Source organism: Vombatus ursinus, unplaced genomic scaffold (assembly GCF_900497805.2).
Source record: "Vombatus ursinus unplaced genomic scaffold, bare-nosed wombat genome assembly UNPS02014774.1, whole genome shotgun sequence".
Lineage (NCBI taxonomy): Eukaryota > Metazoa > Chordata > Mammalia > Diprotodontia > Vombatidae > Vombatus > Vombatus ursinus.
The window spans coordinates 17,988,009-18,015,989 of NW_020954552.1; the positions used below are offsets into that span (position 1 = coordinate 17,988,009).

At 37.7% G+C, this 27,981-nt stretch overlaps 1 protein-coding gene across 1 annotated transcript; it reads right to left on the bottom strand.

Annotated features, from left to right (window-relative positions):
• Positions 1-3,933: 3,933 nt before the first annotated feature.
• SMN1 (survival of motor neuron 1, telomeric) lies at positions 3,934-27,679 on the bottom strand. The gene is made up of 9 exons (XM_027864267.1): positions 27,564-27,679; positions 18,922-18,993; positions 14,635-14,754; positions 14,089-14,286; positions 13,418-13,579; positions 11,042-11,113; positions 10,472-10,582; positions 7,643-7,693; positions 3,934-4,221 (listed from the first exon to the last, which is right to left on the bottom strand). Exons 1-8 carry the CDS (start codon positions 27,630-27,632, stop codon positions 7,646-7,648), a joined length of 852 nt encoding a protein of 283 aa, XP_027720068.1. The 5' UTR covers positions 27,633-27,679; the 3' UTR covers positions 3,934-4,221; positions 7,643-7,645.
• Between the last annotated feature and the right edge of the window lie 302 nt (positions 27,680-27,981).

Here is a 27,981-nt window from a genome sequence, read left to right on the forward strand (position 1 = left end):
ATAAAATCTGAATGATGGACTGATGGAAATTGTTTGCTTTAAAAAAAACATTTGCTCTGCTAGACTGAATGTGAGGTAGAGCTTCAGTTTACATGGTGCAAAAATAAAATCCTACAGTTTATAAGAAAACATTTCCCTTTCCAAACAACCAACCTTTTCTAATTTTTTCCAGTTATGTTGCTTTATAATCCAAGTTATATGTGTGCAATGGAAATTGGCATGATCAATTTTGGAAATGAAGGATATTGTCCCAATTTGAAGATATTCTACAAATGAATAAAATAAAAAATGAGCTTTTGTCTTTACCATGAAATGCTTCTCAGATTGATACCTATCTCCCCACACCTTTCCAGCCCCTCCCACCAATTCTGATTACATTCAGAGAGAAAGCTGCATTAGCTGATAATGCCCTGTTCTCAAGGGCTCAGGTTCCCAGCAACCTATAGGCAATATGTGTGTATAGGGTATGGGGACAAAATTTGTAGCAAAGAGAAGTGTATGCTTTATTCCCCCAATCCTGTCTCTGTAGATCAGGAGGTATTTCCATATTGTCTGTAGTCATACAGATACAGACAATGAAAATGAGTTTGGGATAGAAGGGGAATCACATTTTGGGGCAAATGGATTCCCTTCCCTAAAGCAATATTTCTAACCAGCCAACTTAAGCCAGGAAGCAGGAAGGACTGGAAATGAGCAAGTAGGCCTTTATTCTTCTCTTCCACCAATAAAGTGAACCATTCCTTCAGCTGAGGGCGATGGTTTCAAAGAGAAGCCAGCCCCTTATCCTCAGTGGTGCTGCAGTTGTGAAGATGAAAAGCTATTACTTATGGCCTGTGGGTTTTTCCATAGTCAAGTTGTAGAGCTGGAGGGTATCTCTAAGGACAAAGGTTGTAAGCTATAAGCAAACTGTTCATACATGAATATAAAAATATTTATTTCTCAGCACTTCATCTTTGTGAATGACAAAAACACATTAAAGACTCTGGGAAAGAACAAACAAATAAAAAAACAAAAAAAACCCTCCTCACATTTTAGTTTTTCCCAAGTCTCTTTAGCCCTGTAGACCACTGACTTTTGATAGCTCTCTCCCGATCTAGTCTGGGACATAAAAACATATATCCCAATGAAATCTGGACTTCTGGTTACAGTTAGAGCAGGGCAGCTCGCAGCCAATCTGTCCACAAGGAAAAAATCTGAAGGACAAACGCTTCAAAAACATTCCATGAAATCGCACACGGGTAGTTTCCTCAAGTTTCAATTTCAATCTTTCATGTTTTCAGCTATGACTCTAACACAAGATTGCCACCATTTTTTTTTATTAATTACTATTTTTTATTAATTACTAAGGAGCTTTGGGAGCTCCTTATTGCCTCGATGACAAAACATAATCTGTTTGGCACGAAAACCATTTCAGTCTGCCTTTGGCACACTTCCCATGGCTATCCCTTAGCAACTGGCCCTTTTGTTGCTCCTTCTACACAACATTTCCTCTATCTCCATGCTGTCCCCCAAGTCTAATGTATTCCCTGACCCTATTTCCCCTCAAACTTCATCTCAAGTACCACCTCTTACATGAGGCCCTTCCTGATCCTGCCAGGGTACCAGTGCCCACCACCAAAAGTGTAACAGCAAGAACTTCTCGTGGATAATCAGAGAAAACATTAAACATAGGATCACAGAACCTTGAGTGGGAAAAATCCCTTGAGGCCATCTAGTTCAAACCCCTTCATTACTGATAGTCCCCAGGAGGGTGAGTTGGCTGTGGTCACACAGGTAACAGACAACGGCAGGTCCTCTGACTCCCGTCAGTGTTCTTTTCCCTGTACTATACTTCTTCGTGCATATGTTATTTCTTCCATCAGAATGTCTTTGTATCTCTAGGATCTTGATTTTTTTTTTCTTACCCAAGGTTCCAATCAATGGAGGTTTCCAAAAACTTAAAAATTTTTCTTTCATTGAATGACGTTACAGAGGATGGATGGAGAAATTTTCAAATGCTGGACAAAGTGCCAAAATTAACTTTGTTGAACATCAAGAAATTCCTCACACATTCTATTAAAGCTCATGCAACAATTGTCAAGCCTTTAAATCAGTGTCAATACTACTTGTACTTGTGGATCTTGTCATATATTGATGGTTCATTGATGATAAGGCTATCAAAGTGCTCAATGCTATGAAAGAAAAACCTCAATCTCAACACTTGATAATTTCCTGGAGATATGGCATTGTCACATTCTTCAGTCATACAGAATACAACGGAAATTCGTTTTACGCAATTCTAGCAGGTAACATAGTTTTTGAGTATTATTTCTTCCATTATTTAATAACTTTTATCATGGAGAACATATATTTTGAATCACTCTCTGTTCTGTCCGACCCTACTCACCAAAGCCTTGGTCTTAAAATAGCACGCTTTTTTTGTCTTAAGAGATAGATTTTGATATGCTTCTAAGGAAAACAATATAGCCATGAGAACCAGCAAAGGAACTAGTAAGACCTTTGCTTTATGGTTTTTTTTGGCATCCCAGCAAATTATAATATTAATACAGGCTTCAGAGGAATCTTTCTAATGCATCACTGCATTAAAAACAAGTATGCTAAGCTATTTCTTGTACCAGACTTAATAGCCTTTAAACTGTTTCTATTAAATTCATTTATATAAAATTAAAATCATTTATATAAAAAGCTTCTTCCCTTTACCTAGTACTTACATCAAAAGGGATATACTAGTGAAATGTGCAGGACATTACTTGATACTGGTTTTCAAGCTAAAGGCTTTTAATTTGACATTTAATGGAAAAGCAGGATTTATACACTAAGATTTAAGCATTGCTGATATTTTACTTTAATGCCCTTCCAAAATCTGAGTTGACATAGTCTCAACATTTAATCTACTTGAACTTGATTTATGAAACTTTGTAATTTCCTCATCCAATAAAAATGAATGTTACTCAAAACTAGGGACTGAGCCGAACTTGCTCTACATACTTCCTCTCCAGATGTCACATCTATTCTGCTTCTGCATTTGATGTGATGCAAATTATTTTTATCATTGTCTCAATTAAATGTAACTATGTCCACTGAAAAGATGAAATTTTATTTATTTCACTGACCAACAGGATCTCAAGCTCTAAAACACATTTGCCATACCACTATTTTACTGACTTCGTACCACACTTTTTTTTTTTAAAAGTATTTTTGACTTTCTTGTGTTCTCTCCTGTGCCCAGAATTTCACTCATCAGTGAGCTGGTTGTACATTTCTTGGATGACCCAGTGATGGAATTAAATTCATGGTATCAGGTGGGAATAAGTATGAATAATTAAACCCATCAAGGTTTTTGAAAAAAAGTACCAGAAGTAAATTTACTTTTACTTGGCAAGAACAGAATGTTTAAATTTTTTTGAACAAAATGTAGTTCACTTCAGGTCTACCCTTTTTACTTCATCAGTCTTTTAAAACCCAGTTGATGTGACATCCCTTGTTTAATGTTTTCTCTGATTATCCACGAGAAGTTCTTGCTGTTCTTGCTTTAATGTTTCAAAGCACTTTGCAGTCTACCTTTGCCTTCTGTGTCCCTGTCCTGCTCATCTTTGTATTCTTAGCACTTAGGACAGTTCCTTGCACATTCCAAGTCCTTAATGAATGTTTACAGAATCCTTTCTTCTAAGGCCAATTCAGTCCATTTGTACTTAAAAAAGACTGGTTTTGGGATGAATCCTTATGGAGTCAAATCATTGTCAAATTGTAAAATAAGCAGAGTTATAAAAATCTAAAAATATTTTAGAAAGTATTCAGAAGTTAAATTACTTCAACAGAATGCTGCGACAGAAAATACAGTATTTAGACTTCAACTTTCATAATCTAAATACAAATTATACTCAAAATGTACGTTTCAGATTGAAGCATATGTAGTGATAGGTTTTTTAAAAATTCAGAATTTGAAAAGTAAAACTTTATTGACATCAATAATAAAGCTGACTAAGAGTTTTCAGTATTTAGGACTTTCACATTCTCGCTGTTTTATTCAACTATTCAAACATCCTTTTTTCTAAATATACTTTGCTGATTAACAAATTAAAAACCTGTGTACATTAGAACATATTCAACAATTATACAATGGATTGCGCTCTCCAGTCTTCTTAGAGGGGGAAAAAACCAACTTTGCTCATCGCGTCCAGGACAGGATAAAATACCTCTCTCCTTGGGAGAGATGTGTACCTGAATTTAATAGAGAAAGAAAAGACAGCATGCAATCAGTAATTCTGTCCATAAAAGCCCATTTTCTCATCAAACTTTAGTGGGACAAATAAGACATGGATAAGTTAACAGATATACCTTGCTAGGTTGCCAGCTGGAAAGTTCACATAAAATTCACAATGCTCTTTATATTAACATGTTAAATATTTATATTTTCTAGAATTCTGTATATGGATAGAGAAATACATCTCAAAGAAACAGGCAATAATATTGCAAGGTTTTTTTTTTTTAAGGATAAAGATGATTAGAATCATCCAACCAGATTAAAAACTATTACAAAGCAACAACTATCAAAATCATCAATTATCAAAAAGAGACTGTTCCATGAACTAAGAGATTTTAACAAAAAGAATTATTAGCAACTTTCTTTTCTGTCATCTTGCTCCTCTCATCTTTTTCAATGGGATTCAAATACAAAGAGTCTTGGGACAAGCTGTTAATTTGCTCTTATTCTTTTATATTTAATGTTTTATGAACAATTAATTGCACAGGTGGATAAAATAACTCTCTTATGTAGCTGAGTTTTTTAAATTAAACTATTTAATAGTTTTATTTATTTATACATTAATAGCCATTTATTTCTTCTCCTTAGCCTGCTTTCCTCTATTCAGGGGGTGGGGAATACTTGTAACAAACATGTGTAGTGAAGCAAAACAAATTTCTGCACTAACATGTCCAAAAATGTGTCTCATTCTGAGCCTTGAGTCCATCTTTGCTCATTTAGGAGGTGGGTGTATTTGTACATCATCTGTCCTCTGGAATCATGGTTGCTCACTTCATTTATCAGAGTTGTCTTTCAGTTATTTTTCTTTACAATGTTGTTAATAGTACAAACTCTTCTAATTTTGCTTACTTCACTCTGCATCAACTGATGCAAGTATTCCCAAGTTTCTCTGAAACTCTTCATTTCTTATAGGACAATAGTATTCAATTACATTCATATGCTATAATTTATTAAGCCATCCCTCAATTGATACACACCCACCCCTTCAGTCTCCAGTTCTTTGCCACTACAAAAAGAACTGCTATGTTTTTGTACAAGGGTCCTTTCTTTGATCACCTTGGAGTACAGGCCTAGTTGTGGTGTTTCTGAGTAAATGCACCTATAAAGTTTAGTAGCTTTGGAGGCATAGTAACAAACTGCTTTCTAGAAAGGCTGGAACAATGCACAGATCTACCAATAGTGCCTCAATGTGCTCATTTTCCTGCAGCCCCTCTTTTATTTCCTTTTTAAGGTCAATTTTGCCAATCTGATGGGAGTGAGATGGAACTTCAGAGCTGCTATGATTTCTTCTCCATCCATCATTGATGATTTAGAGAATTTCTCATATGCTGTGGAAACCTTGGGATTTCCTCCCTCAAGAACTGCCTGTTCATTATCATTTGCCCATTTATCAGTTGGAGAATGCCTCTTGACTTCATAAATTTGATCAGTTCTTATATATGTAGGAAATGAAACCTCAATTTGGGAAACTAGCTGCAAACAGTTGTCCCTCAAGTTAACTGATTCTCTTTTAATCTTAGCTATATTTGTTTTGCTTGTGTAAAAACTTTCTAATTTTATATAATCAAAATTGTCCATTTTATTTTCTCCAAATCTCTCTATCCCTTGTTGGGATATGTGTGTATGTGTGAGACAGAAAAGAAACAGATTATCCATTTGGAAATACAGTGTAAGGAGTTGGTCTAAACCCAATTTCTGACAAACTGTTTTCCAATTTTCTCAGCAGTTTTTATTATCATATAATTACTCTAGTAGTTGAAGAAATCCCATTAGAATGAATTCCATGAAACATATTTTGTGTGGGTAGTATATTTTAATGAAAACATCATTAGAAATCTCTTTCCTAGTCTTTATGAACTGAAGATCAAACAAAGCTGATGCCAAAGCCTCTCTGTAATGAAAAAAGGTCTTCAGGGGAGCAAGTAACCTAAAGCACAAATGTCACTGAACAACAAGTCCATTTATTGGTCGCCACTCCCCAAAACTCAATTTTCCTTCTCTCCCATTGTACTACTTTCTCCCACCCTACCATGGCTTTCAACTCTTCCTTTCCTCTGCCACAGGCCTAGCTTAGTCTTACTAGTGACACCCAGAGCTTCATCCACCCTTAAAGTTCCTAAATTTTTTTGGTGTCTGGAAAATGGCTTGGGAATTATCTGTTGGAGATACTTTGAAAGTTTTAGGTGGGGATTTTGATTTCTGTCTGTGTAAGTCATTCTAAAAAAAGTATGAGATTATGGAGTATTTGTCTCACAGCGGATGGGAGGTTATATGGTGGAAAGAGCATTAGATTTGGAAGTATTTTCTACTTCGGGAAATTTAAAGTTCACAGGATATTACGCTGGAAGGGATCATTTTAGGCCTTCCATACCAACCTCTGAATTTTATGAAAGAAGTTTTAAGTGACTTGTCCAAAGTCACACAGTATGTAACAAGTAAAAATCTGAAACCAGTTCTGGATTCCAAATCCAATGTTCTTTCCACTACAACATCCCACACCCTGTTGTGCAAATACCATATAACTGCATACTTTTTATAAACTGATTCCACAGACGGAAATTAAAGAAACCATTTATCATATTAAGCTAGAGAAATAGTACGTAAATTGACCAACTAAACATTTATCGTCAACTACCCACTAGTATAAAGAAGTAGCTTTCTTATACTAAAACCATTTTTTAAAATAGAAGGATGGGCAGCTAGGTGGCGCAGTGAATACAGCACTGGCCCTTAAGTCAGGAGGACCTGAGTTCAAATACAGCCTCAGACCAAACACCTGACACTTACTAGCTGTGTGACCCTGGGCAAGTCACTTAACTTCAATTGCCTTTGGAAAAAAAAAAAAAAGGATGGGAATTTGTATCTCAGAAACAACTTCTGGAGAAAGAAACATGAACTTTGATAAGCCCACTCTGTACTCTCCTCAGCCTTGATGACTTAAAATTGATCTGTGTGTTTCTCTGATGCAAGAAAACCACAAGTATTTAAAGCATCACACAATCCACAGAATGTACTTTCCCTCCCCCACTGTGACTTTTTATTTTATCAATATATTCTTATTTATTTTCTTTGTGCATTTCTGCTTTAGTTGGATATGCATCCAAATGAATTCACGTCCAGTAAACAAGACATCGAGAGAGGCCTTGTTCCATCCTTAATGGTTGCGGTTGTCACTTAGCATTAGTTCCATTATCTTTTCCTCTAAGAAAAAGAGCATTTTAAATGTTTTTAAAAATGTTTAAAATGTTCAAAATTTCCCATTTTGATAAGGCATAGGAAAATTGTTGATTTTTCAAAATTTGTTTCAGTATAATTTAACAAAAATAGGTATAGTTAAGGAAAGTGAGATGACAGCTACTGCAGCAGTGGCAGACTTACTCCTTAATTGAAGTGCTGGTGCCTTCCTTCCTTTTGATGTTGTTTTAAGCCCTGCAGAAAGGGGACAAAAATATTAAAAAGGGAATAAACATTGGCTTCACAAAACTGTTAAATTGATAATCAATTCAAAATGTTTATCTGTACCTCTCCAATGCATTCAGATTCAGCTGGGTCACTTCCCAACTATACTATCAGCCACTGAAAGATTTGTGCCTTATTTATTCTTGTGTTCTCAGTGCCCTACACCTAGATGACTTTGAACACAGGAGGCAACTAATAAATGTCAAATTAATTAATTTATCCTAATGCCACGGGGAAGATATAGAGAAAAGGATGAGAGAAAAGTCCATTTATCTGACAATCCAGCACCAGAACGTGCTAACGCACATCCCAGACCTATTTCCTTTTGGTTTCTCTGAAGCACCCACTAGTAAAAGGTTACAAATACATGGTCAATGGCTATTGTTTTGGACAACCCTACTGATGGGCCAGGCAGCAAAGCAGAGGTTCTGCTGTATCCTGATTTAGTAGTGTAGCAGCTAAGAAAAGAACCAGAAGTACATAAGAAACTGCTGGGTTTTGACTCTTTAATTATGAAACAGAATCAAGAAGATTCAATGAGTGCCTTGATCCAAACCAAAATAACTCACTGTCAGTAAAGCTCAGTAACTGTATTTGATTTGACCCCTGAATCATGCACGTTGTAATGAGAGACAGTGTAGAAAAGGTGAGGGAAAGCTGGCCTCAAAGTGGGAAGACCTGGGTACAAGTTGCACCCCTGACAACTCTTTGTGGTTTGACCCCCGACAAAGTCACTGCCAACTTCTCTACCCGAGCTAACTCTCTAAGACTCTCAAAGTTGCAGGATTGTTGCCGATTTGCAAGGACAGATCACTGACCACACTCTCAATCCCCAAAACAATGTTCATACCTTTCTAATTTTCAAAATACTTTTATAACACATTATCTCAATTTTGCTTTTAAAAACTCTGTGAGCCACCCAGAAAAATAGCAAAGCTAACAAAAGAAATGCTGAAGGGACTGCAGGAGGACAAGCACACTAATATACTGTTACTGGAGCTAAGAAGTAGTCCAACTACTCTGCATGTTAATTTGGAATTATGCAAGCAAAAAATTAAAATAATAAAACCCTCTGACCCAATGATCCCATCGATAGACATAAAGCCTAAGGAAGTGAAAGAGAGGAAGAAAGGTGGCATATATATCAAAATATTCATAGTAGTATTTTCTGTGGTAGTAAAAAAAATTGAAATAAAAGTTGGTGTAGGTTAATTGGGAAATATCTAAACAAACTGTCACACAAAAATGTAATGTCAAATGAATGAAATCTACAAAATGATGAAAGAGTAGTTCAGAGAAACATGGAAAGATGTATAAAATGTAGGCAGAACTGGAATACTGACATGATTTAGTTCCTTACAGTAAGTCCATTCCTTGATCCTTAGACAAAAATCTGCTATTTAGAGTACTAAGAGTCAAATTAAAGTTTATTTACAGCCTAAAAACTGTGTGATTCTTAGCACCCTCTACCCATTTTTCTGCTGCTCTTCCTCCTCAGTCACTGAAAAAGCACAAGGAGGCCATGGAATACTGAGGGCCATTTTAAATGTTTGTTTCATGGGTTGTAAAGGCTAAAACACAAACAACAATGCTGTATCAATCAGGGGGTCACCAACCTACACCCTGAGGGCCACATCAGGCTGCCTACTTATTTTTATAGTTTCTGAGCTAAAAAATGGAACCATTCTTAGCTTGTGGGCTGTACAAAAACAGGCTGGCAGACCAGATGTGGGCCTCCAGACATATATAGTTTGCCAATCCCTGTACTATCTGGCAACAAGATAAGGAACATAACAATCCACAAAGAATTAAAAGTGGTTCTTCAAGGGGCAATGGCAAGTCACATCATAGGTCTAAGCAGGCTAAAACATATAACCAAAGAGGGACTCTGAAAAAGAATATGGGTAAAAGATGTCATCAAAGAATTATAAGATGGAAAGATAAGAGAAGCTGGTCATGTGACAATGGCAAGAGGACAGTCAATATCCCACTAGTACCCGCAAGATGTCAGAAGGATGGAACCCTGTGACAAATGTATGAAAGTACCACATGGCATGGTACATACTCATTTGTTAATGTTTTTTGCTTTTCCATCACAGTTGTTTCTCTCTCCCACCCCACTATAGGGCCTCTCTGATAAGAAGGAAAAACATTCACAGTCTTCCACATCTCCCAGAAAGGAGAAGTCCCTTCCTCATTTTTCTCTGGTGTTGAAATTGGTTATTACAATTACTCAGCAGTCAGTTTCATTTTAGCACTCTCTTCATTTACCTTATCATAGTAGTAACCTTTTTTATTCTATGTCATCAATACTTGAATGCTCCTTTATTACAACACACAACATTCTAATAGCTCCACAGGAGCCCATCTCTGCTCTCTGATGACTTTATATGCTATACTTGACTTAAAAACAAAACAAAACAAAACAGAAAAACAAAAAAAACCATACTATAAACTTAACTTTAAATATTAAGAAAATCAACTAATCTTACATTTAAAACTATTTGTATTTTTAAAATGAGCCATAACATACAGGTATCTATAACATTGATTTTATTTTTAATAAACAAAACTATGAGATAAAATAACCTGAAAGTATTTAAATTTGAAAACATAACTAAGAAGAGGAACTTTTTAAAAGGATACCATAACAGGGAATAACTAAATTTTCTTTGCAGCTACAGAAAAGAGAGAAGTCATATGACTACAGAAGAAGTATTCAAGTAAAGGAGTAGATTTATCACCTACCAGATAGTAACCAGTATGATAGCCGCTCATGTACCAGGCTATTAACATACTTCCCAAAGCATCAGCATCTTCAGGAGAATCGGGAGACATGGGAGGTGGTGGGGGAATCAACTGCAAATGGTAAAATATTTATTATTATTATTCTTAGAGACAATAAGCAAAAAAGGGATAGATGTTTAACTATCCAGAACAGTTACAATTTTCTCTATTTAAAAAAATTATCTGATGAGCACAGACAGATACATTACAGGGCTACACCCCCCCCCCCATAATATGAGAAATATGTTATTCCCTGTCTCCAAAATTTCTTCTGGCCTATCTCTGACACTCCACCATTCACAAATTAAAGGACATTAACATGCAAACCTATTTGAGATTACTGGGAAAGCATGAAGGATCTAAGGTAGGTGGGCACGCAAAGCAGGAACATGGTTTCAAAGCCAAGTTGACCCCAGAACAATTCAAACAGCTCTTTTCATTACACTCACTGAATAATATAACCCATGAAACCCCAATTTCTAGGAAAGGACTCCTGAATGGAGCTCAGATTAATTTGAAATCAGTACTTACTGGTGGTCCTGAAGGAAATGGTGGGGGCCAGCCTGTGAGGAAGGGTGGTGGGCCACTGAATTTCAGTCCAGGCTATAATGCAATATTTGAAAAAAGAAAAGTGATTGGCAATTACAAAATGAAAAACGGATTCATCTGTCCAAAAACAAAAAGAGCTGAAAATAATATGAATACCATCTGAAATTTAGACATCTAACAACAATATTAATACATGGTATTCAGTTCTTTGAGGTTTGCAAAGCACTTCACAAATATTATCTCATTTTATCTTAAAAACAACTCTGGAAGGTAGATGTTATTATTATCCCCATTTTACAGATGAGGAAATCAAAGCAGATAGAGTGACTTGGCCAGGGACACAGAACTCGTAAGACTGGATATGAACTCAGGTCTTCCTGACTCCAGACCCAGCGCCACACAGCGACCTAACTCTGAAATGACATTTATTCCCCTCAGTGGGTCTAGGTAGGTATTAGTAACCTGGGCTCAAGGCCACCCATTTATCCAGCTTCCTGTACATGCAGACACTTCAGAAGAGGCAGGTAACTTTTTTCTGCTTTCATTTTTAGCTTTTGAAATAGTTTTTGTTTTCATTCAAAAATGAAGCAAAGTAAAAAGCAGATAAAAGGGCAGAAAAAAGGCAGCCATAAACCCCTTTGCTTTTTACAAATGGTCTATCTACCAAATATTTAAATATGCTAACCTTTTATTTAACCATTTGATTATAATTTTCTAACTTTTAATTTAACTACTTGATTACAATTTTCATATGATCTCACCTCACTAATAAATTAGGTGTGATTATTGAATAGAAATGATCAATTGATCACTCTCAGCCTTTATTCTGAGATGACTTTTGGAATTTTTGGATAAACAAAATAATTATAGACCCAATGTGTGCCTAATACCATCATGTCTCCACTGAAAGTCTTAATTTAATGGTCAAATTATCATCAAGAGGAAATGACTGTGTACATCCTTAAAATAAAGGATGAATTTCAAATGAACACAAGCCTAGATTTGCCTAATAAAAAAAAAGTACTCCCAAGCCAAGGAAGGCTAACAATATTACTAGTTCATTTTATATGAACTATTACTAGTTCATTTCATATGAAATGAAAATAGTCATAACAAAAAGGTTTTTTTGATTTGTTTATTATGGTCTTGAAATTTCAGTGATATAAGGAACTCCCAGTAAGGAAATCTGCCCATCTATCAACAAACATTTATTAAGCACTTACTATTTAAAGTCACTGCTAAAGCAATATTGGCTAGATCTAGATAACAAGGGTAAAAGAAAATCTTTATAATGATTTAAAGGCAGATAAATTAAGAATAGTTAATTTTCTTTCCTCTAAATTCCTCAGATTGAGTACTTGCATAACTGTAAAATCTTTTTTTTTCTTTCATAAAAGCCTCTGGCTACACTGTTGTTCAATCGTGTCTGACTCTTCATGACCCCATGGACTATGCTGTCCATGGTGTTACCTTCACAAAGATAACAGTGGTTTGCTATTTCCTTTCCTTTTTCTTATTTTTTTTTTGGGGGGGGGGGCTAGGCAATGGGGTTAAGTGACTTGCCCAGGGTCACATGGCTAGTAAGTGTCAAGTGTCTGAGGCCATATTTGAACTCAGGTCCTCCTTATTCCTGGGCAGTGCTCTATCCACTGTGCCACTAAGCTGACCCCTGCCATTTCCTATTCTAGTGGATTGAGGCAAAGAGAGGCTAAGTGACTTGCCCAATGTCATAAAGTTGTTAAGTGTCTGAGGCCACATTTGAACTCACGTCTTCCTGACTCCAATCCCAGTACTTTATCCAGTGAGCCATCTAGCTGTTTCTTTTTGACTAAACAGCATTAGCTAAAATGACAAATATTAAGTTCCTTCTCATCTAAACAACAAAACACTAGATCACGTTGACCTCTGTCAAATGACTGTTAATGTACACTATATAGAGAGGGTCTGTTGCTTTAAAATAATAGCTGCAAACTTTCATACAGTACTTTTACACTTCATAAAACACTTTACATATTTGATCTTCACAATAACCCTCTGGAGGGGGGTGGGGTGGGGTGTGGTCTGCTATTTGTCCACAGCCTTTAGAGAAGGATAAATGAAGTTAGGCCTGATAATTCTTAAGTGGCCACCTCTTCATTAACTCATCTTTCTTCGTTCTCCTGGGATACAACCTTCTTCAATTTCTTTTTTGTTCTTTGAGCTTATTAACTTTACAGCAGGCCCACCTAGCAGGTGGAAGAGGCTCAACTGATATTCAAATACACAACCGTATTTCAAAGGAAAATTCTAGACAAATCTTCTAAGTCTAAGGTTTTGTTGTTTCACACACAGTCAAGTAACTCCCAGTCAGCAGCTTACCTTGCCTAACCCTGGCACTGGGAGAGGAAGTGGTGGTGGAGGAGGGAAATAAGAATTCCAATGAGCAGCTTTGGATTTGATACGATTCTGTTTGCTTCCAGGTGATCTGGATGATTTTTCACTTTCATCTGTTGAATACTGACTTTGACTTTCATTTTCATTCTTGGAAAGAACAAAAAAAAATGTTATTTTTACTAGGTATGGATAAATTGTTAGTTACATAATGGCCACAAGACCTTAATACGAACAACTTGTCTCAAACTGGCAACTTATTCAATTGTACTGCTACGTAAAGCATATTTTAAGATAATTATAACTTTAAAAATATGCAATATAGATTTAAATACTGTATTGACCTAAATAGAGAATGGCTTGTATAGAGGAATACAGATAATAACTGGTTTTATTTTTCAATATATAGTTTTATCTTTCCCCTACTCCTAAATAGACTTCATTTTAGGAATGCAATCTATATTAATACCAAAATGCTACATCTTTGACATTTAAAAAACGTTAACTTATATTGCTCTAATTATTCACAAAATTTTTGGTATAGCTCAATCAACTGAATTTACCAAAAGATGATTTCAAAAGACATAGAACCAAGTTTTATTCTCGATTCAATACTCCATCTCTAAGGAGATTATATACAAATATATTTATATTCTTACTTCATGTATAGGTTCTTCATCACGAACTCCTTCGCTGTTTGGAAGAAGAAGATCTGACAAATTCTGTTCTTCTTTATTTCCATAGCCAGTATAAACTACAACACATGTCCCTCTCTTCAGATCAGCTGATGCAATAGTAGCTGGATATATGTTACCATCTTCAGACCAAACTGCACAACAAGCATCACCAACTTTCCACTGCAACAAACAAACACATTTTTAAAACTTTTATGTTTACATATTATATATCCATATCCATCTATTCTATATTTGTCTAATATGATCAGGAAATCATTAAAACAATTAACCCTCTATAATTTTAATTAGGAATGAGTATAATTCAAAAGTTCATTTCCTGAGGCTGTTTGAAAAATAAATCTCATGCAACACAGTTTTATGTACACATACTAAAAAGCAGGGAGACAAAACTTAAGCACAAGTTAATGGCGTTCCATGATCTCAATTTAAAGTGCTACTTTGACAAATTCATTTTACTTAAAATTGTAACATTAAAAAAGCCAAGTTAAACTTTATGTTTTTAAATACCTGTTTCAATGGGGCTGGGTTGCTTTTTTTCTTGTTTCTGTTCTTAATATTTTTTCTTTTTGGTCCAGCACTCTTTTGTTTGTCTGAAGTTTCAGAAATTTCGCCATTCTTTAAAGCATTCTATCAAAGTAAACATACATATTATTTATCATAAACAAAGATTAATACTCAGTTCTTACAATAGGTTACAGCCCAAAGCAGGAAGCTTCCACTTCTTCATCATCCCACTTACTCACAAACCCATTATAACCAGGCTCTTTACCCTATCACTCTATTTCCTTCAAACACGCCACAAAATTAATCGGTAACTTTGTTAACTTTTGAAGGCAAAGCAGTGTGATACAATGTAAAGAATATCACTTCAATAGCAGTGAGACAACCTTTTATTAGTCCTTGTATGATCACGGACAATTCATTTTTCTCTATCTATGCCTCCATTACCATGAGGTATAAAATTGAAAGAGTACAAAAAGAGGGACCCTTTTAAGGTCTTTTCCAGCTTTAAATTGATCACCCTGTTTACCATATCTAATGGCCTTTACTTATATCCACTTCTGTTTGACAAATCTGGTTAAATGCTACAACCATTTCACGTTGCTCACCAGCCTGTTTTCCTGTCTTATTGATGACTTTACTCTACCTTGGTTCTCCCGACATCTTTCTGATTTTTCCTTCCCTAGACCTTACCATTTCTTTATTTAAAAATTGTGATTTCCCACTGTCTACCAGAAGTCCAAATTCTTCATGACCTAGCTTATTTTTCTAGTCTTCTCTCTCACCACTCCGTAATGCACACGTGTATATACACATGCATGTGTACATACATACATGCATACACACACACCCCTCCACACAAAATGAACTCCCTCCCTCCATAACTTAGCTCATACCATTATCTCTGCTCTATCTCTCAACTTCAACTCTGCATGCTGAAATTCTTCCCTTATTTTGAGACTCACCTCTAGAGCTACCTTCTTTATGAATTCTTTCTCTCCTTTCTCTTTAGCTCCCTACTGGGAGTAACTCTCCACATATCATTAGTACCAGATGTACTAATCATACTAATTTTTCACTGAAGTCATGCTCTGATGCCTCACTGTGGTGTGAAAGGCAACTGTGTATCCTCAAAGATCATGAAAATGAAGAGCAAGCTCTGGCAGGCACTAGCAAGGAGTTACAGCCTCAAGTCCTTTCTGTGGGACAGCCTGGTTTTGCCATCTGAAGACCAGTTTAGCTAAGTACAAAGCAGCTAATTATTAGTAGGCTGATCAGCATGTCATGAACTCTTTTCCTGGGGTGACCAGTGAAATAAAGAATAGACTTTACACCCCACTTCTCCCCTCACTTCAGCTGTTGTTAAGGTGGCAGATAGGGGACAGAGAATGTCAGGAAAGAGTTTTTAGAACATTTACAAATATTTTAATATTTTAAACTATTTAAAAACTGTTAATATTTCAATGTGAAGACAGACTCCATATGGAAAAATAAACAGCATCATTTTTTTGTGCTTACAAAGAATTAGAAATAAAATGTACGCCCATTAATGGCTGAAAAATTGTGGCACATGAATTGTAATGGAATATTACTGCACCATAAGAACACTGAGTGGGCTAATACATATCAGTAGAATTGGTAAATATCTTGGCATTTTAACACATAAAATTTCTCCTCATTTCCAGCCTGTCACATGATAATAAAAAATGACTAATTCAAGTTTCATTAATTCAAACGTGCCTCCCCTACTTGCTAAACAAAGCTATTGGTCTTGTGGCACAGTGTGACAAAACACAACATGCAGTATTATTAAAGTCTACAATTCCATCCAACAAACATGAATAAAGTGGCAAGGCAAGAGGCTTGAGGCTGGGTGCAAGAAGGTGAAATAAGTTTCTGCCCTAAGGGAGCTAATTTTCTATTGGGGCATACAACATGTATGCCCGCACACAACATGTATGCCCGCACACACTGTGTACATGTTGAGCTGGGCTGAGTTATAGAACAGATATGTAGAGGAAAAGAGAATCTGAGGAGAGAGAAGAGCACTAAAAACAAGGGGGATCTGGAAAGGCTTCAAGGAGGTGGCAGCTGAGCTGAAACTTGAAGCAAAATAAAGACTTTAAGGAGGAAGTGCATGTATACAAGTTTTACAGTTTCAAGCAACTGATTCTATTTAATTACATTTACTGATACGGTAATGTAGGGTTCAACAAATGTGCTTTGAACTGAGCTGGTGGCCCCAAAATTTCGAAGCCACATTAATTTTTCAGCTTCCAAAGGGAAAAGAACAATGGTGAGTCTTAAGTAAAAGCTGATCTTTGGGTGGTGGCAAAGAATCAGAAATCGTGGGAATGCCCATCAACTGGCGAACTGCCGAACAAGTTGTGGTATATGAATGTAATGAAATACTATTGTGCTATAAGAAACGACAGGCAGGATGATTTCAGAAAAACCTAGAAAGACTTACATGAACTGATAATGAGTGAAGCCAGCAGAACCTGGAGAATATTGTACACAGTAACAACAGCGCTGTGTGATGACTAACTTTGATAGACTTATCTCTTCTCAGCAACCCATGATTCAAGATAATTCCAAAAAACTCATGATGAAAAAAGCTATCCACATCCAGAGAAAGAACTATGGAGTCTGAATGCAGATCAAAGCATTCTATTTTCACTTTTTTTTTGCCTTGCTCATGATTTTTCCCTTTTGTTCTGATTCATCTTTCACAATATGACTAATGTGGAAATGTTTAACACGATTGTATAGTATAGCCTATATCAGATTGCTTGTTGTCTTGGATAGGGGAAAGGAAAAAAAAATTTGGAACTAAAAATCTTACAAAAAAGGATGTTGAAAACTATTTTTACACGTAATTGGAAAAAAATAAAACACTATTAAGTGTAAAAAAAAGAAATAAACAAAAGCTGAGGAGGGGGCCGCTAGGTGGTGCAATGGAAGAGCTCCAGGTCTAGAGAAATGTGGACCTGAGTTGAAATCCAGCCTCAGACACTTACTAGCTGTATGAACCTAGGCAAGTCCCTTAACCTCTGTCTGCCTCAGTTTCCTCATCTGTAAAAAACAAAAACAAACCCAAAATGAAACAACAAAATGTGGGGATAATAATAGTACCTACCTTCCAGGATTTTTGTGATGATTAAATGACATAACATTTGTAAAGCACTAAGCACAGGGTCTGGCACATATTAGGCACTATTATAAATGTTAGCTATCATCATTATCATCATCATCATCATCATCATCATCACACAAGGGTATGTGAAAGCTACCCTGACCAAGAGACTTTTTCTTCATAAAAAGAGTAGAGCTGAAGCCTGAACTGGTTCATTGACCCTGAGGAGGCTGAAAATGCTGAAATTTTGTAGCATTGCTAAAGACATCAAGTTATAAAGGTAAGATGTCAAAGTCCATAAGGAGGAAGACAAAGTATACTAACATAGATTACCCTGAAAATTCTGGATGCTGTGTGATTCACTTGCTAGGTCCCATGGCAACAAGGCATAGACTGATTGGGTCCTGAGTTAAATCACTAACAGGAGAAATGCAATTTAAAACTATGAGGTTTCACTTCACACCCACCAGATTGGCAAAGAAGATAAAAGAAGGAAATATTCCATGGGAGAGGCTCTAGACAAGCATGTTAATATATTGCTGATAGAGTTGTAAATTGGATCAAATATTATGGAAAATAATTTGGAATTATTCAGGAAAAGTCATCAAATTGTTTATACGTTTTGAACCAGAGACCCTAGTGGGCATATACTCAAGGAGAACAAAGACAGAGAGGTCCTATATACCCTCAAATATTCATAGATGTGGTAGGAAAAAAATGGAAATAAACTAATCAACTGGGGAATGGCTAAACAAAGCAGGATTTATGAATGCAGTAGAATAACACTGTGATATAAGAAACAAATCTGAGGAAGACTGAGAAAAATGAGAAGACGTATGAAATAATAGAATGAAAAAAGCAGGACTACTGACTATAATAACGTCTAAGAAAACACAAAAAGGAAGCTGAACCCAAATGAATTGCAATGACCCATCTTTGTTTTGGAGAAGAGATGATGCAACTCACTTCTAGATAGAGAGGTAGGTGACTACAGCTTGCTTAATGTTGTATACACTCTTTTTCTTGTGTTAGAAGGAAGAGTTGGGGAGTGGTGGGGATGGAGCATGTACAATAAACTTTAAAAAAGATTTCCATTTAAATTCACAAACACACATTCAATTATAAATAAGAAAAAAAAAGATACAAACATTTAATACCTTAAATGATGCCACAGCTTTGTCATATGCTTTTATCAAGGCGGTATCATCCCATATATCGGAATCATCACTCTGAGGGAAAAAGACATTACAAATTACTAAAGCATGAATTATATTATTACCTTCAAAACCACAAGTGAAAAAGAAAATAAAGAATATCAAAAGTCAACATAATCCAGAAATTACTGAATGAAATTCAAGTTTGGTTTAAAACTGATGGCATAGCCTGCCCCATGACAAATATCTTGAGGTCTTTTATGAGATGTTACAGCTGTAGGTTCAATCCTAGTTTTTCGTCAGTTAATAGGCTCCCAAATAATGAAGGAAATAGCATTTATTAAGCATTTATTACATGCTAGTCACCAAGCTAAGTGCTGGGGATATAAATACAAGCCAGCAACACAGTCCCTGCCCTCAAGGAAATTACATAGTAATAGGGAAAGAAACATATAAAGGGGAGCCAGAGTAGGAAAGGGGGTGGTAGTGGCTGGGAAGGAGAGGCAATGTATATGAATATGCTGGCATGATTTAGAAATGGCTTAGTTTGGAGCCATCACAAATTCTTGTCCTTCCATCTTTCCCACTTCCTAAAACTCTGTCTCCACCAAAATATGTAGTTCTTTTATCCTTCCCTAGTCTTAGTCTCTCAGTCTAATCAGTCCCATTCTGACCTCCTTTTTCTTCCTTCAGTTTTAACCTCAGAGTTAACCAGTTCGATAAGAGCATTGTCCATCCTTGAATCCATCACCCTTCTTGATCTCCTGCTGGTTTTATGCTAATCTCTAACCCTGGGCTACTCCATCATCTGCCTTCTCTAGTCCTACTACCAAGCTACTAGAAGTTAAAACAAAACAAAAAACTAAGTACATTAGGTCCATTAAAAAGTCAAAGGCCCAAAGAAAACATGTGATTAGGCACCACCACTTCTTTATAAAAGCAGAGTACTCACGCATGTGGAACAACACATGTAAAAGCAGATTTTTTTCTCATGTTAGTTATGCTGAACGTTGTTTTTCTTTCTCTTTTAAAATTCTTCATTATAAGAGAAGGCTCTCTGGGAGAGGAGGAAAGAATACCGTGGGAAATGTAGGTGATGTGAAAACAAAAAGTATTAAAAATTTTCACAGGCCCTTAACACCAAACAGCAACTAGCCAGTTTCAAACTTTCTCCTTAAATCTCCACCCTATTTCCCAAGCAAATGAACCTGCCTCCTACCAAGTTTGAGGTGATCTCTTGTGAGCATCCTCACAAGACAGATTAAGGTTAGGGCCCTCAATTTTATTACTACTCCTCCACAACCTCAAATCTCTCTACACCTTTTCCTTTCTACCTATTCACAAAGATGAATGAGGCAGTCCTACTTGCTAAAGTTAATCTTGATCCCATCCTCTCTTCTTTTTCTTTCAGGAGCTGGCCCTATCAATTACTTCCCATTTCTCATCTTCAATCTTCCCCAATCTACTGATTCCTTCCTTTTTGTAAACTCCTTAAAGGCAGAGACTGTTTTTGTATTTTTTTTTTGCTTTTTTTTTTGTATTCCCTGGCACACACCCAGCTCCTAATAAACGCTTTGCTGATTAACTGTTACATACATACTTAGAGCTCCCTTATCCTTAAAAACTTTCCCTTGATCATGCTATTTAATGCTATCATTCTGTATTGCTTTCCCTGCCAAACTTTTTAACTGTCTACATTCACTGGCAATGCACAAGTGATGATGTTAGATCTATAAAGACCAGCCAAAGGATGATGAGGACTAGAACTAGGGCAGTTACAGATAGAGTAGAAAGGGGAAGAAAAATCTGAGAGATCTCAATCAGAAGCAATCAACAGGACTCCATGGGAGTGACTGAAAGGAAAGAATACAAAAGTAGCTTCATGAAGGCTGAGACCTGACCTAAGTTTTGTATTCCTCCTCTCTTCCCCAGCACCTAATACATCATAATGCCCATGTCTTGCTTTAATAAATGTTTGTTAGCTCCAATCATCAAAACTGCTTGGTACTGGCTAAGAAATAGAGGGGCGGATCAGTGGAATAGGTTAAATATGCAAGACACAGTAGTCAATGACTATAGTAATCTATTATTCAATAAACCCAAAGACCCCAGCTTCTGGGATAAGAACCCACTCTTTGGAAAACTGGAGAACAGTATGGCAGAAACTAGGCATAGACCAAAATCTCACATCATATACCAAAATAAAGTAAAAATGGGTTCATGATTTAGATATAAAGGCTGATACTATAAGTAAACTGGGAGAGCAAGGAACAGTTTACCTGTCAGATCTATGGAGAACATAAAAATTCATGACCAAACAGGAGATAAACAACATTACGAAAAGCAAAATAGATAATTTTGATTACATTAAATTGAAAAGTTTTTGCACAAAGCCAATGCAACTAAGATTAAAAGGAAGGTAGAAAATTGGTAAAGAATTTTTATAACCAGTCTCTCCGATAAGGGCCTCATTTCTAAAATATATAGAGAATTAAATCAAATTTATAAGAATACAAGTCATTCCCCAATTGATAAATGGTCAAAAGATATGAACAGACAATTCTCAAATGAAGAAATTAAAGCTATCTATAGTCATATGAAAAAATGCTCTAAATCACTACTGATTAGAGAAATGTAAATCAAAACAACTCTGAGGTACCACATCACACCTATCAGATTGGCCAACATGACAAAACAGGAAAGTGAGAAATGTTGGAGAAGATGTGGGAAAATTGGAACACTAATGCATTGTTGGTGGAGTTGTGAAATGATCTAACCATTTTGGAGAGCAATTTGGAACTATGCCCAAAGGCCTATAAAAATGTGCATACCCTTTCACCCAGCAACAGCACTTCTAGGGCTATATCCCAAAGAGATCACACAAACAGGAAAAGGACAACATGTACAAAAATATTCATAGCAGCTCTTTTTGTGGTGGCAAAGAATTGGAAATTGAGAGGATGCCCATCAACTGGGGAATGGCTGAGCAAGTTGTAGTATATGAATGTGATGGAATACTATTGTGCTATAAGAAATGAAGAACAGGCTGACTTCAGAAAAACCTGGAAAAAGTTGTATGGTCTGATGCTGAGTGAAGTGAGCAGAACCAAGAGAACGTTGTGTGATGACTAATATTGATAAACTTAACCCTTCCTGGCAATACAAGGATCTGAGACATCTTCAGAGGCCTTGTGATGGAAAATGCTATCCACATCCAAAGAAAGAACTATGGAAGTTGAATTGCAATTTCTTTTTCTCTTCTGTTGAGTTTTGTTTCCTCTTTCTGATGATTCCTCCTATTGGTTTTAATTTTCACTTACAACATCACTAATGTGAAAATATGTTTAATATGAATGTAAATGTATAGCCTATATCAGATTGTGCGCCATCTTGGGAAGGGTGGTGGGGAGGAAGGGGGAGAAAAATTTTAAACTCAAAAGCATATGGAAGTGATTACTGATAAATCAAAATAAATTAATAAAAATAAATAAATAAATGTTTGTTATTGAGTTGAATGATCCCAAGAGTTCAGCATGGATAAAATGATGTGCTTAGTAACAGCAACAGAGAAGTGAGATGAGATCCATGCCTGGATTATGGTTCTAAAAGGGTATACCTTATTCAAGAGAAATAAGCTAGGTAAAAAAAAAAAGAGGGAGAGGGGGTAAACAATGCACATTAATCACATTTATAGTGCTTCAAAGTTTGCTAAGTCCTTTACACATATTATCTCATTTAATCCTCACAATGACCCTGTGAGTTAGGTGCTATCATTATCAGTCCCATTTTACTGAGGTGGAGAAGTTAAATGACTTTGCCTAGGGTCATATTCCTAGTAAGTTTCTGAGGCAGAAAAAAATCTGAATATGGTCTTTCTGATTCCAAGGTCAGCATTCTAACCACTGAGCCACCTAACTGTCCAATACTCCTCATGTGAAATCCTGATTTTTGCAAAATTAGTCAATAAACAATTATAAATGTTATTTATTAAATGCCTACTCTGTGCCAGGCACTGTTTAGGGGATACAAAGAAAAGCTAAAGACAGCTCCTGGCCTTGAGGAGTACACAATCTATTAAGGGAAACAACACATAAATAATTATTTACAAAAAAAGCTAAATACAAGATAAATAGGAAATAATTAATAGAGGGAAGGTACCAGAATTAAAGTTTGGGAATACTTCTTGTAGAACATGGGATTTCAGATGGAACTTGAAGGAATCCAAGGAAGCCAGGAGGCAGAGTAAAGCATTCTATAAAGCCCTTCATAATAATATTGCGAGTATTAATGCAATTAGATAGATTTGCAGCTTGTTTAATGGCTCAGTGTAGTTGTTAATGATTTAATATCAACTTGGAAGGTATCCAGAAGAATGCCCCCCAAAATTGTGATGGGTCTGCAGTAACATTTTTTCAATGATTTAGATAAAATGACAGATGGCACAGAATACTTTTCAGATGATTCATAGCTGGGACGGATAGCTAACATACTAGATAACAGAATGTGGATTCAGAAATATTTTGAAAGGCCAAATTGAGAGGAAATGTAACAAGGACAAATGTATAGCCTTGTATGTGGGTTAAAAATAAAACAAAACAAAACACCACCTCACAGATATAAGACAAGGCAGGTATGGCTAGAAAGCTGTACGTATAAAAAAGATCCAAAGATGCTGGTGTTAAACTTGAAAGCTTAATTTTAGTCAACTGTGTGATTTGGCAGCCAAAAGGCTAATGGGATCTTAGGCAGCACTGAGAGAAGCATTGCTTCATGTATATGTAGATGACAGTCCAACTGTCTTCATCAGATCACACGTGGCGTATGTGTTCTGTTTAGTTAAATTATTTTGTATTTATTTAGTATGTACTTATTTGTGTACATGTTATTTCCTCCCAGGAGATTGTAAACTCCTCAAGGGCAGAAGCTGTTTGGTTTTTGTCTTTGTATTCTCAGGGACCAACCCAGAAGCCAGGAATTTAGGAGGTGTTTGATAAATGTTTGCTGAATTTAAATGAAAAAGTGTGAAGAAGGTAAAGAACCCGTGAAGGAGATAAAAAGGGAAGAAAGCTTTAAAGTGGTGGCAGAACCAAGATTGCAAGGTTATCAAGGAAGGAGAGCATAATAAGGTGATCTACAGTATCAAATGTTGTAGAGATGTAAAGAAGGTAAGAATTAGAACTTCTGGGAGCCAAGATAATGAAGTAAGAAGTAAGTCACTCTCACCCTCCCTTATTGACCTTTGAAAGCCCAGAAAATATCACCCCAGAAAAAACCCCAGAACAGCTGAGCCAGCAGAAAGACAGAGTGCAGCAATCTTGTGGCCCAGGAAGCTCAACGGGATTAATCAGAAAGGCCCCTCTCACTCTGGTGGAAGGAGAGCAGTACAGGAAGGGAAACGTCCCAGCAAGCCAGTGGCAAGCCCCACCTCAGCAAACCAGGGGGAGATCCTGAGCCCCTGGGTGGATGAACAGGCAAACCCCAACACCAGGACACCTCAATGCTTCAGCATAGGCAGGGGAACCTGGTAAACACCAGCTCAGAAAACTATCAAGCACACCAGTTCTCCAGCAGCCAAACATTTGAGTGCTTTAAAGAAGCCTGGATGAGCAGGCATCCCCCAAGGACCAGACTCCCTACCCCTACCCCCAGAGCTCCAGTGCTGCTGACCCCAGCTCAGCACCAGGTAAGCTGCCAGACACCTACACCCTCTAGCTGCCAGGACCTGAGGCGCCCACATATGAAGCCAGTGACCAGGTCCCAGGATCCCAGCATAAGAAGCTTGGGTCAGCGCCCCCTGCTTTTCAGCAGGAGAGCTCAACTTTAAAAGCCAGGAAATCGGCAAACATCATGAGCAGAAAGCAGAAACGGACAATGACCATAAATTCTTATTATGGGAACAGGGAAGACCAAGGTACAAATTCAGAAGAGGACAACACTGCCAATATACCCACATGCAAAACCTCAAAGGGGAACACTAACTGGTCTCAAGCCTAAAAAGCCTTCATGGAAAAGTTCAAGAAGGACTTTAAAAGTCGAATAAGAGAGGTAGAAGAAAAACTGGGAAAGGAAATGAAAGGTGTGCAAGAGAGTCAATAGCTTGAAAAAAGGACAAAAATTGACTGTAGAAAATAAGTCCTTAAAAAATACAATTGCCTGGGGGACAGCTAGATGGTGTAGTGGATAGAGCACCAGCCCTGGAGTCAGGAGGACCTGAATTCAAATCTGGTCTCAGACACATAACACTGCCTAGCTGTGTGACTCTGGGCAAATTACTTAACCCCAACTGCCTCACTTTAAAAAAAAAATACAATTGGCCAAATGAAAAAAAAAAAAAGTATGCTGATGAAAACAATTTCATAAAAAGTAGAATTGGCCAAATGGCAAAGGAGGCACAAAAACTCATTTAAGAGAAGAACTCCTTAAAAAGTCAAATGGGCCAAATGCCAAAGGAAGTACAAAATCTAATAGAGGAAAACAACTCCTTAAAAATTAGAATGGGGCAAGTGGAAGTAAATGAGATGAAGAGAAGATGAAGAGATGAGAGAAGCTATGAGATATCAAGAATCAGTCAAACAGAAATAAAAGAATGAAAAAACAGAAGAAAATGTAAAATACCTCACTAGTAAAACAAGTGACCTGGAAAATAAATCCAGGAGAGACAATTTAAAAATTATTGGTCTACCTGAAAACCAGGATGAAAAAAAAGAGCCCAGACAGCATCTTTCAGGAAATCATCAAGGAAAACTATCCCGAGGTCTTAGAAGGCAAAATAGTCATTGAAAGAATACACTGATCACCTCCTGAAAGAGATCCCAAATGGAAAACGCCAAGGGTCAAAGAGTAAATACTGCAAAGCAGCCAGAAAGAAACAATTTAAATATCATGGAACCACAGTCAGGATTTTGCAAGACATTGCAGCTTCTACATTAAAAGATCAGAGGGTGTGGAATACAATATTCCATAAGGCAAAGGAGGTCTAATTACAACCAAGGATCAGCTACCCAGCGAAATTGAGCATAATCTTTCAGGGAAGGAGATGGACATTCACCGAAATAGGGGACTTCCAAATCTTCCTGATGAAAAGACCAGAGCTCAACAGAAAATCTGATCATCAAATACAAGACTCAAGAAAGACATAAAAAGGTAACCAGGAAAACAAAAACAAAAACAAAAAAATCCAAACATGTTACTAATAAGGGCAAACAGTTTACATCCCTACAAGGGAAGATGACACTTTGTAACTCTTGAGAAGTGTATCATTATTAGGACTTTAAAAGGGATATACATAGACAGAGGGTATGGGTATAAGTTGACTTTGATGTGATTAAAAAAAAGCTAAGTAGTGAAAAGGAATTGTTCTGGGAGAAGAGAAAAGGAGGAGGCAGAAATGGGCAAATTACATCATATGAAAAGGCACAAAAACCTATTACAGTAGAGAGAAAGAAGGGAAGGAGATGAGCATTGTTTGAATCTTATTCTCATCACATTGGCTCAAAGAGAGAATAACAAATCAGTTAGATACAGAAATCTAACTTACCCTATAAGAAGGAGAGGAAAGGGGAAAGAAAAGGGAATGAGGGTAGGGAAGGAGTGTCAGTGGAAGACCACTAGATAATCCCAAAGGTTCCAGCTATAATCCCAGCTATAATGCTACCACAGAAGTAACTAGTAAAATCGTTACTTTTTCTGGAACTCACCTCCAGCACAAAACAATCACATATAATTACCAATTCATTGTCTCTAAGATCACAGTAATCAGCAGGTATCTAAGATCACAAGATTTCCAACTGGACAGAACTCCAACTCTCCTTTCATTTTAAAGATGAAGATATTGAGATTAAGAAACTTGTCCAAGCCAACGCGCCAGACCAAGCAAGGAGCAGAAGCCAAATACCTCTCTCTAAGGCTGCTCCCCTCCCACCTTTGCAATCTACAAGCATGCCCGATGCGGTAAGGTTCCTTACCTTACAGTAATACAGATACTGTAAGGTAAGGAAATTTATCGCAGTTAAGTGCTGGGGGATACAAAGGAAGGCCAACACAGGGTCCCAGTCTTCAAGGAGTGCACATTCTAAAGGGCGGAAAGAACAAGCCGACAACTAGGGGCGCACCCGGTATGGACGTGTAAAGGGGAGGTGGAGACGGGGGAGGGCCTCTTGCAGAAGATGGGATTTCAGCTAAGTCTAGAAGGAAGCGAGGAGGCGGAGGTGAGGAGGATCAGAGGACAGTGAGGATGCCCGGAGCCGAGAAGGGGTCCAGGAGGTCACTGAGTGTCACTTGTGGGGAGGGGGATGTAGGGAGGCAGGCGGGGGCCTCATAGTTGGTCCCGGCGGCGACACCGTCAGAACTGCTCTTTAGGAAGATCCCTCTGACCGCGCAGCGGGGGAGACCATGCCCGGCGTCCCCCAACACGGCCTCTCTCGGCCTGGGCGTTCGTCTGTGCGTGCGCTCTCCGAGGGGTGGCCCGGGAGAGGCCCAGCCGCTGCCCGGGGAATCCCGGCTCCGCCGCGGGGCCTCGAGGCGAGACGCGGGGAGAAGATGGAGCACGACGGTCCCCAAGGGGTAAGACGGTGCCTGGGCCACAGCCCCGCCCCTCGGCCTTCCTCAGCCCCGGCTTTTGCCGAGGCCCCCCGGAGCTCTCTCACCTGCCCGGTACCTCTGCGGAACAATACCGGTTCCTCGTGCTCTCTGACGCCACCGCCTAACGCAGCCATGGCGAGCGGAACAAGCGACCCAAAGCGCAGGCTCCAAGACTCTGCTCCGCCTGGCCCCGCCTCTGGGAGACTTCCGGTTGTGACAGTTTCCCCCCGCCCCTAAGGCTGTTGGGAGAGGATGGGGGACGCGAACCGGATACACACAGACACGTGACTTCCGGCCGCAGCGGAAGTGGAAATAGCGCCTCCTGAGTACGGCGGAAGGGAGAGGGAAGAGGGAAGAGGGAGAGGGAGGAGGACCGAGGCTAGAGAAAGGGTGGGGAAGGAGCCCGCTTCCTGGTTCCGTCCCAGTGTTAACTGCCCAGGTTCTCTAATTAGTCTTTAACTTCACTTCTTGGAAATGAGTTTA

Coding starts and splice junctions, on each gene's coding strand:
- SMN1 (XM_027864267.1), bottom strand. CDS start 27,632: ATGGCTGCGTTAGGCGGTGGCGTCAGAGAGCACGAGGAACCGGTATTG. Junction 18,994..27,563: donor TCCGCAGAGGTACCGGGCAG/GTGAGAGAGCTC, acceptor TTTTTCCCTCAG/AGTGATGATTCCGATATATG. Junction 11,114..13,417: donor CAGTGCCAGGGTTAGGCAAG/GTAAGCTGCTGA, acceptor ATTGCATTATAG/CCTGGACTGAAATTCAGTGG.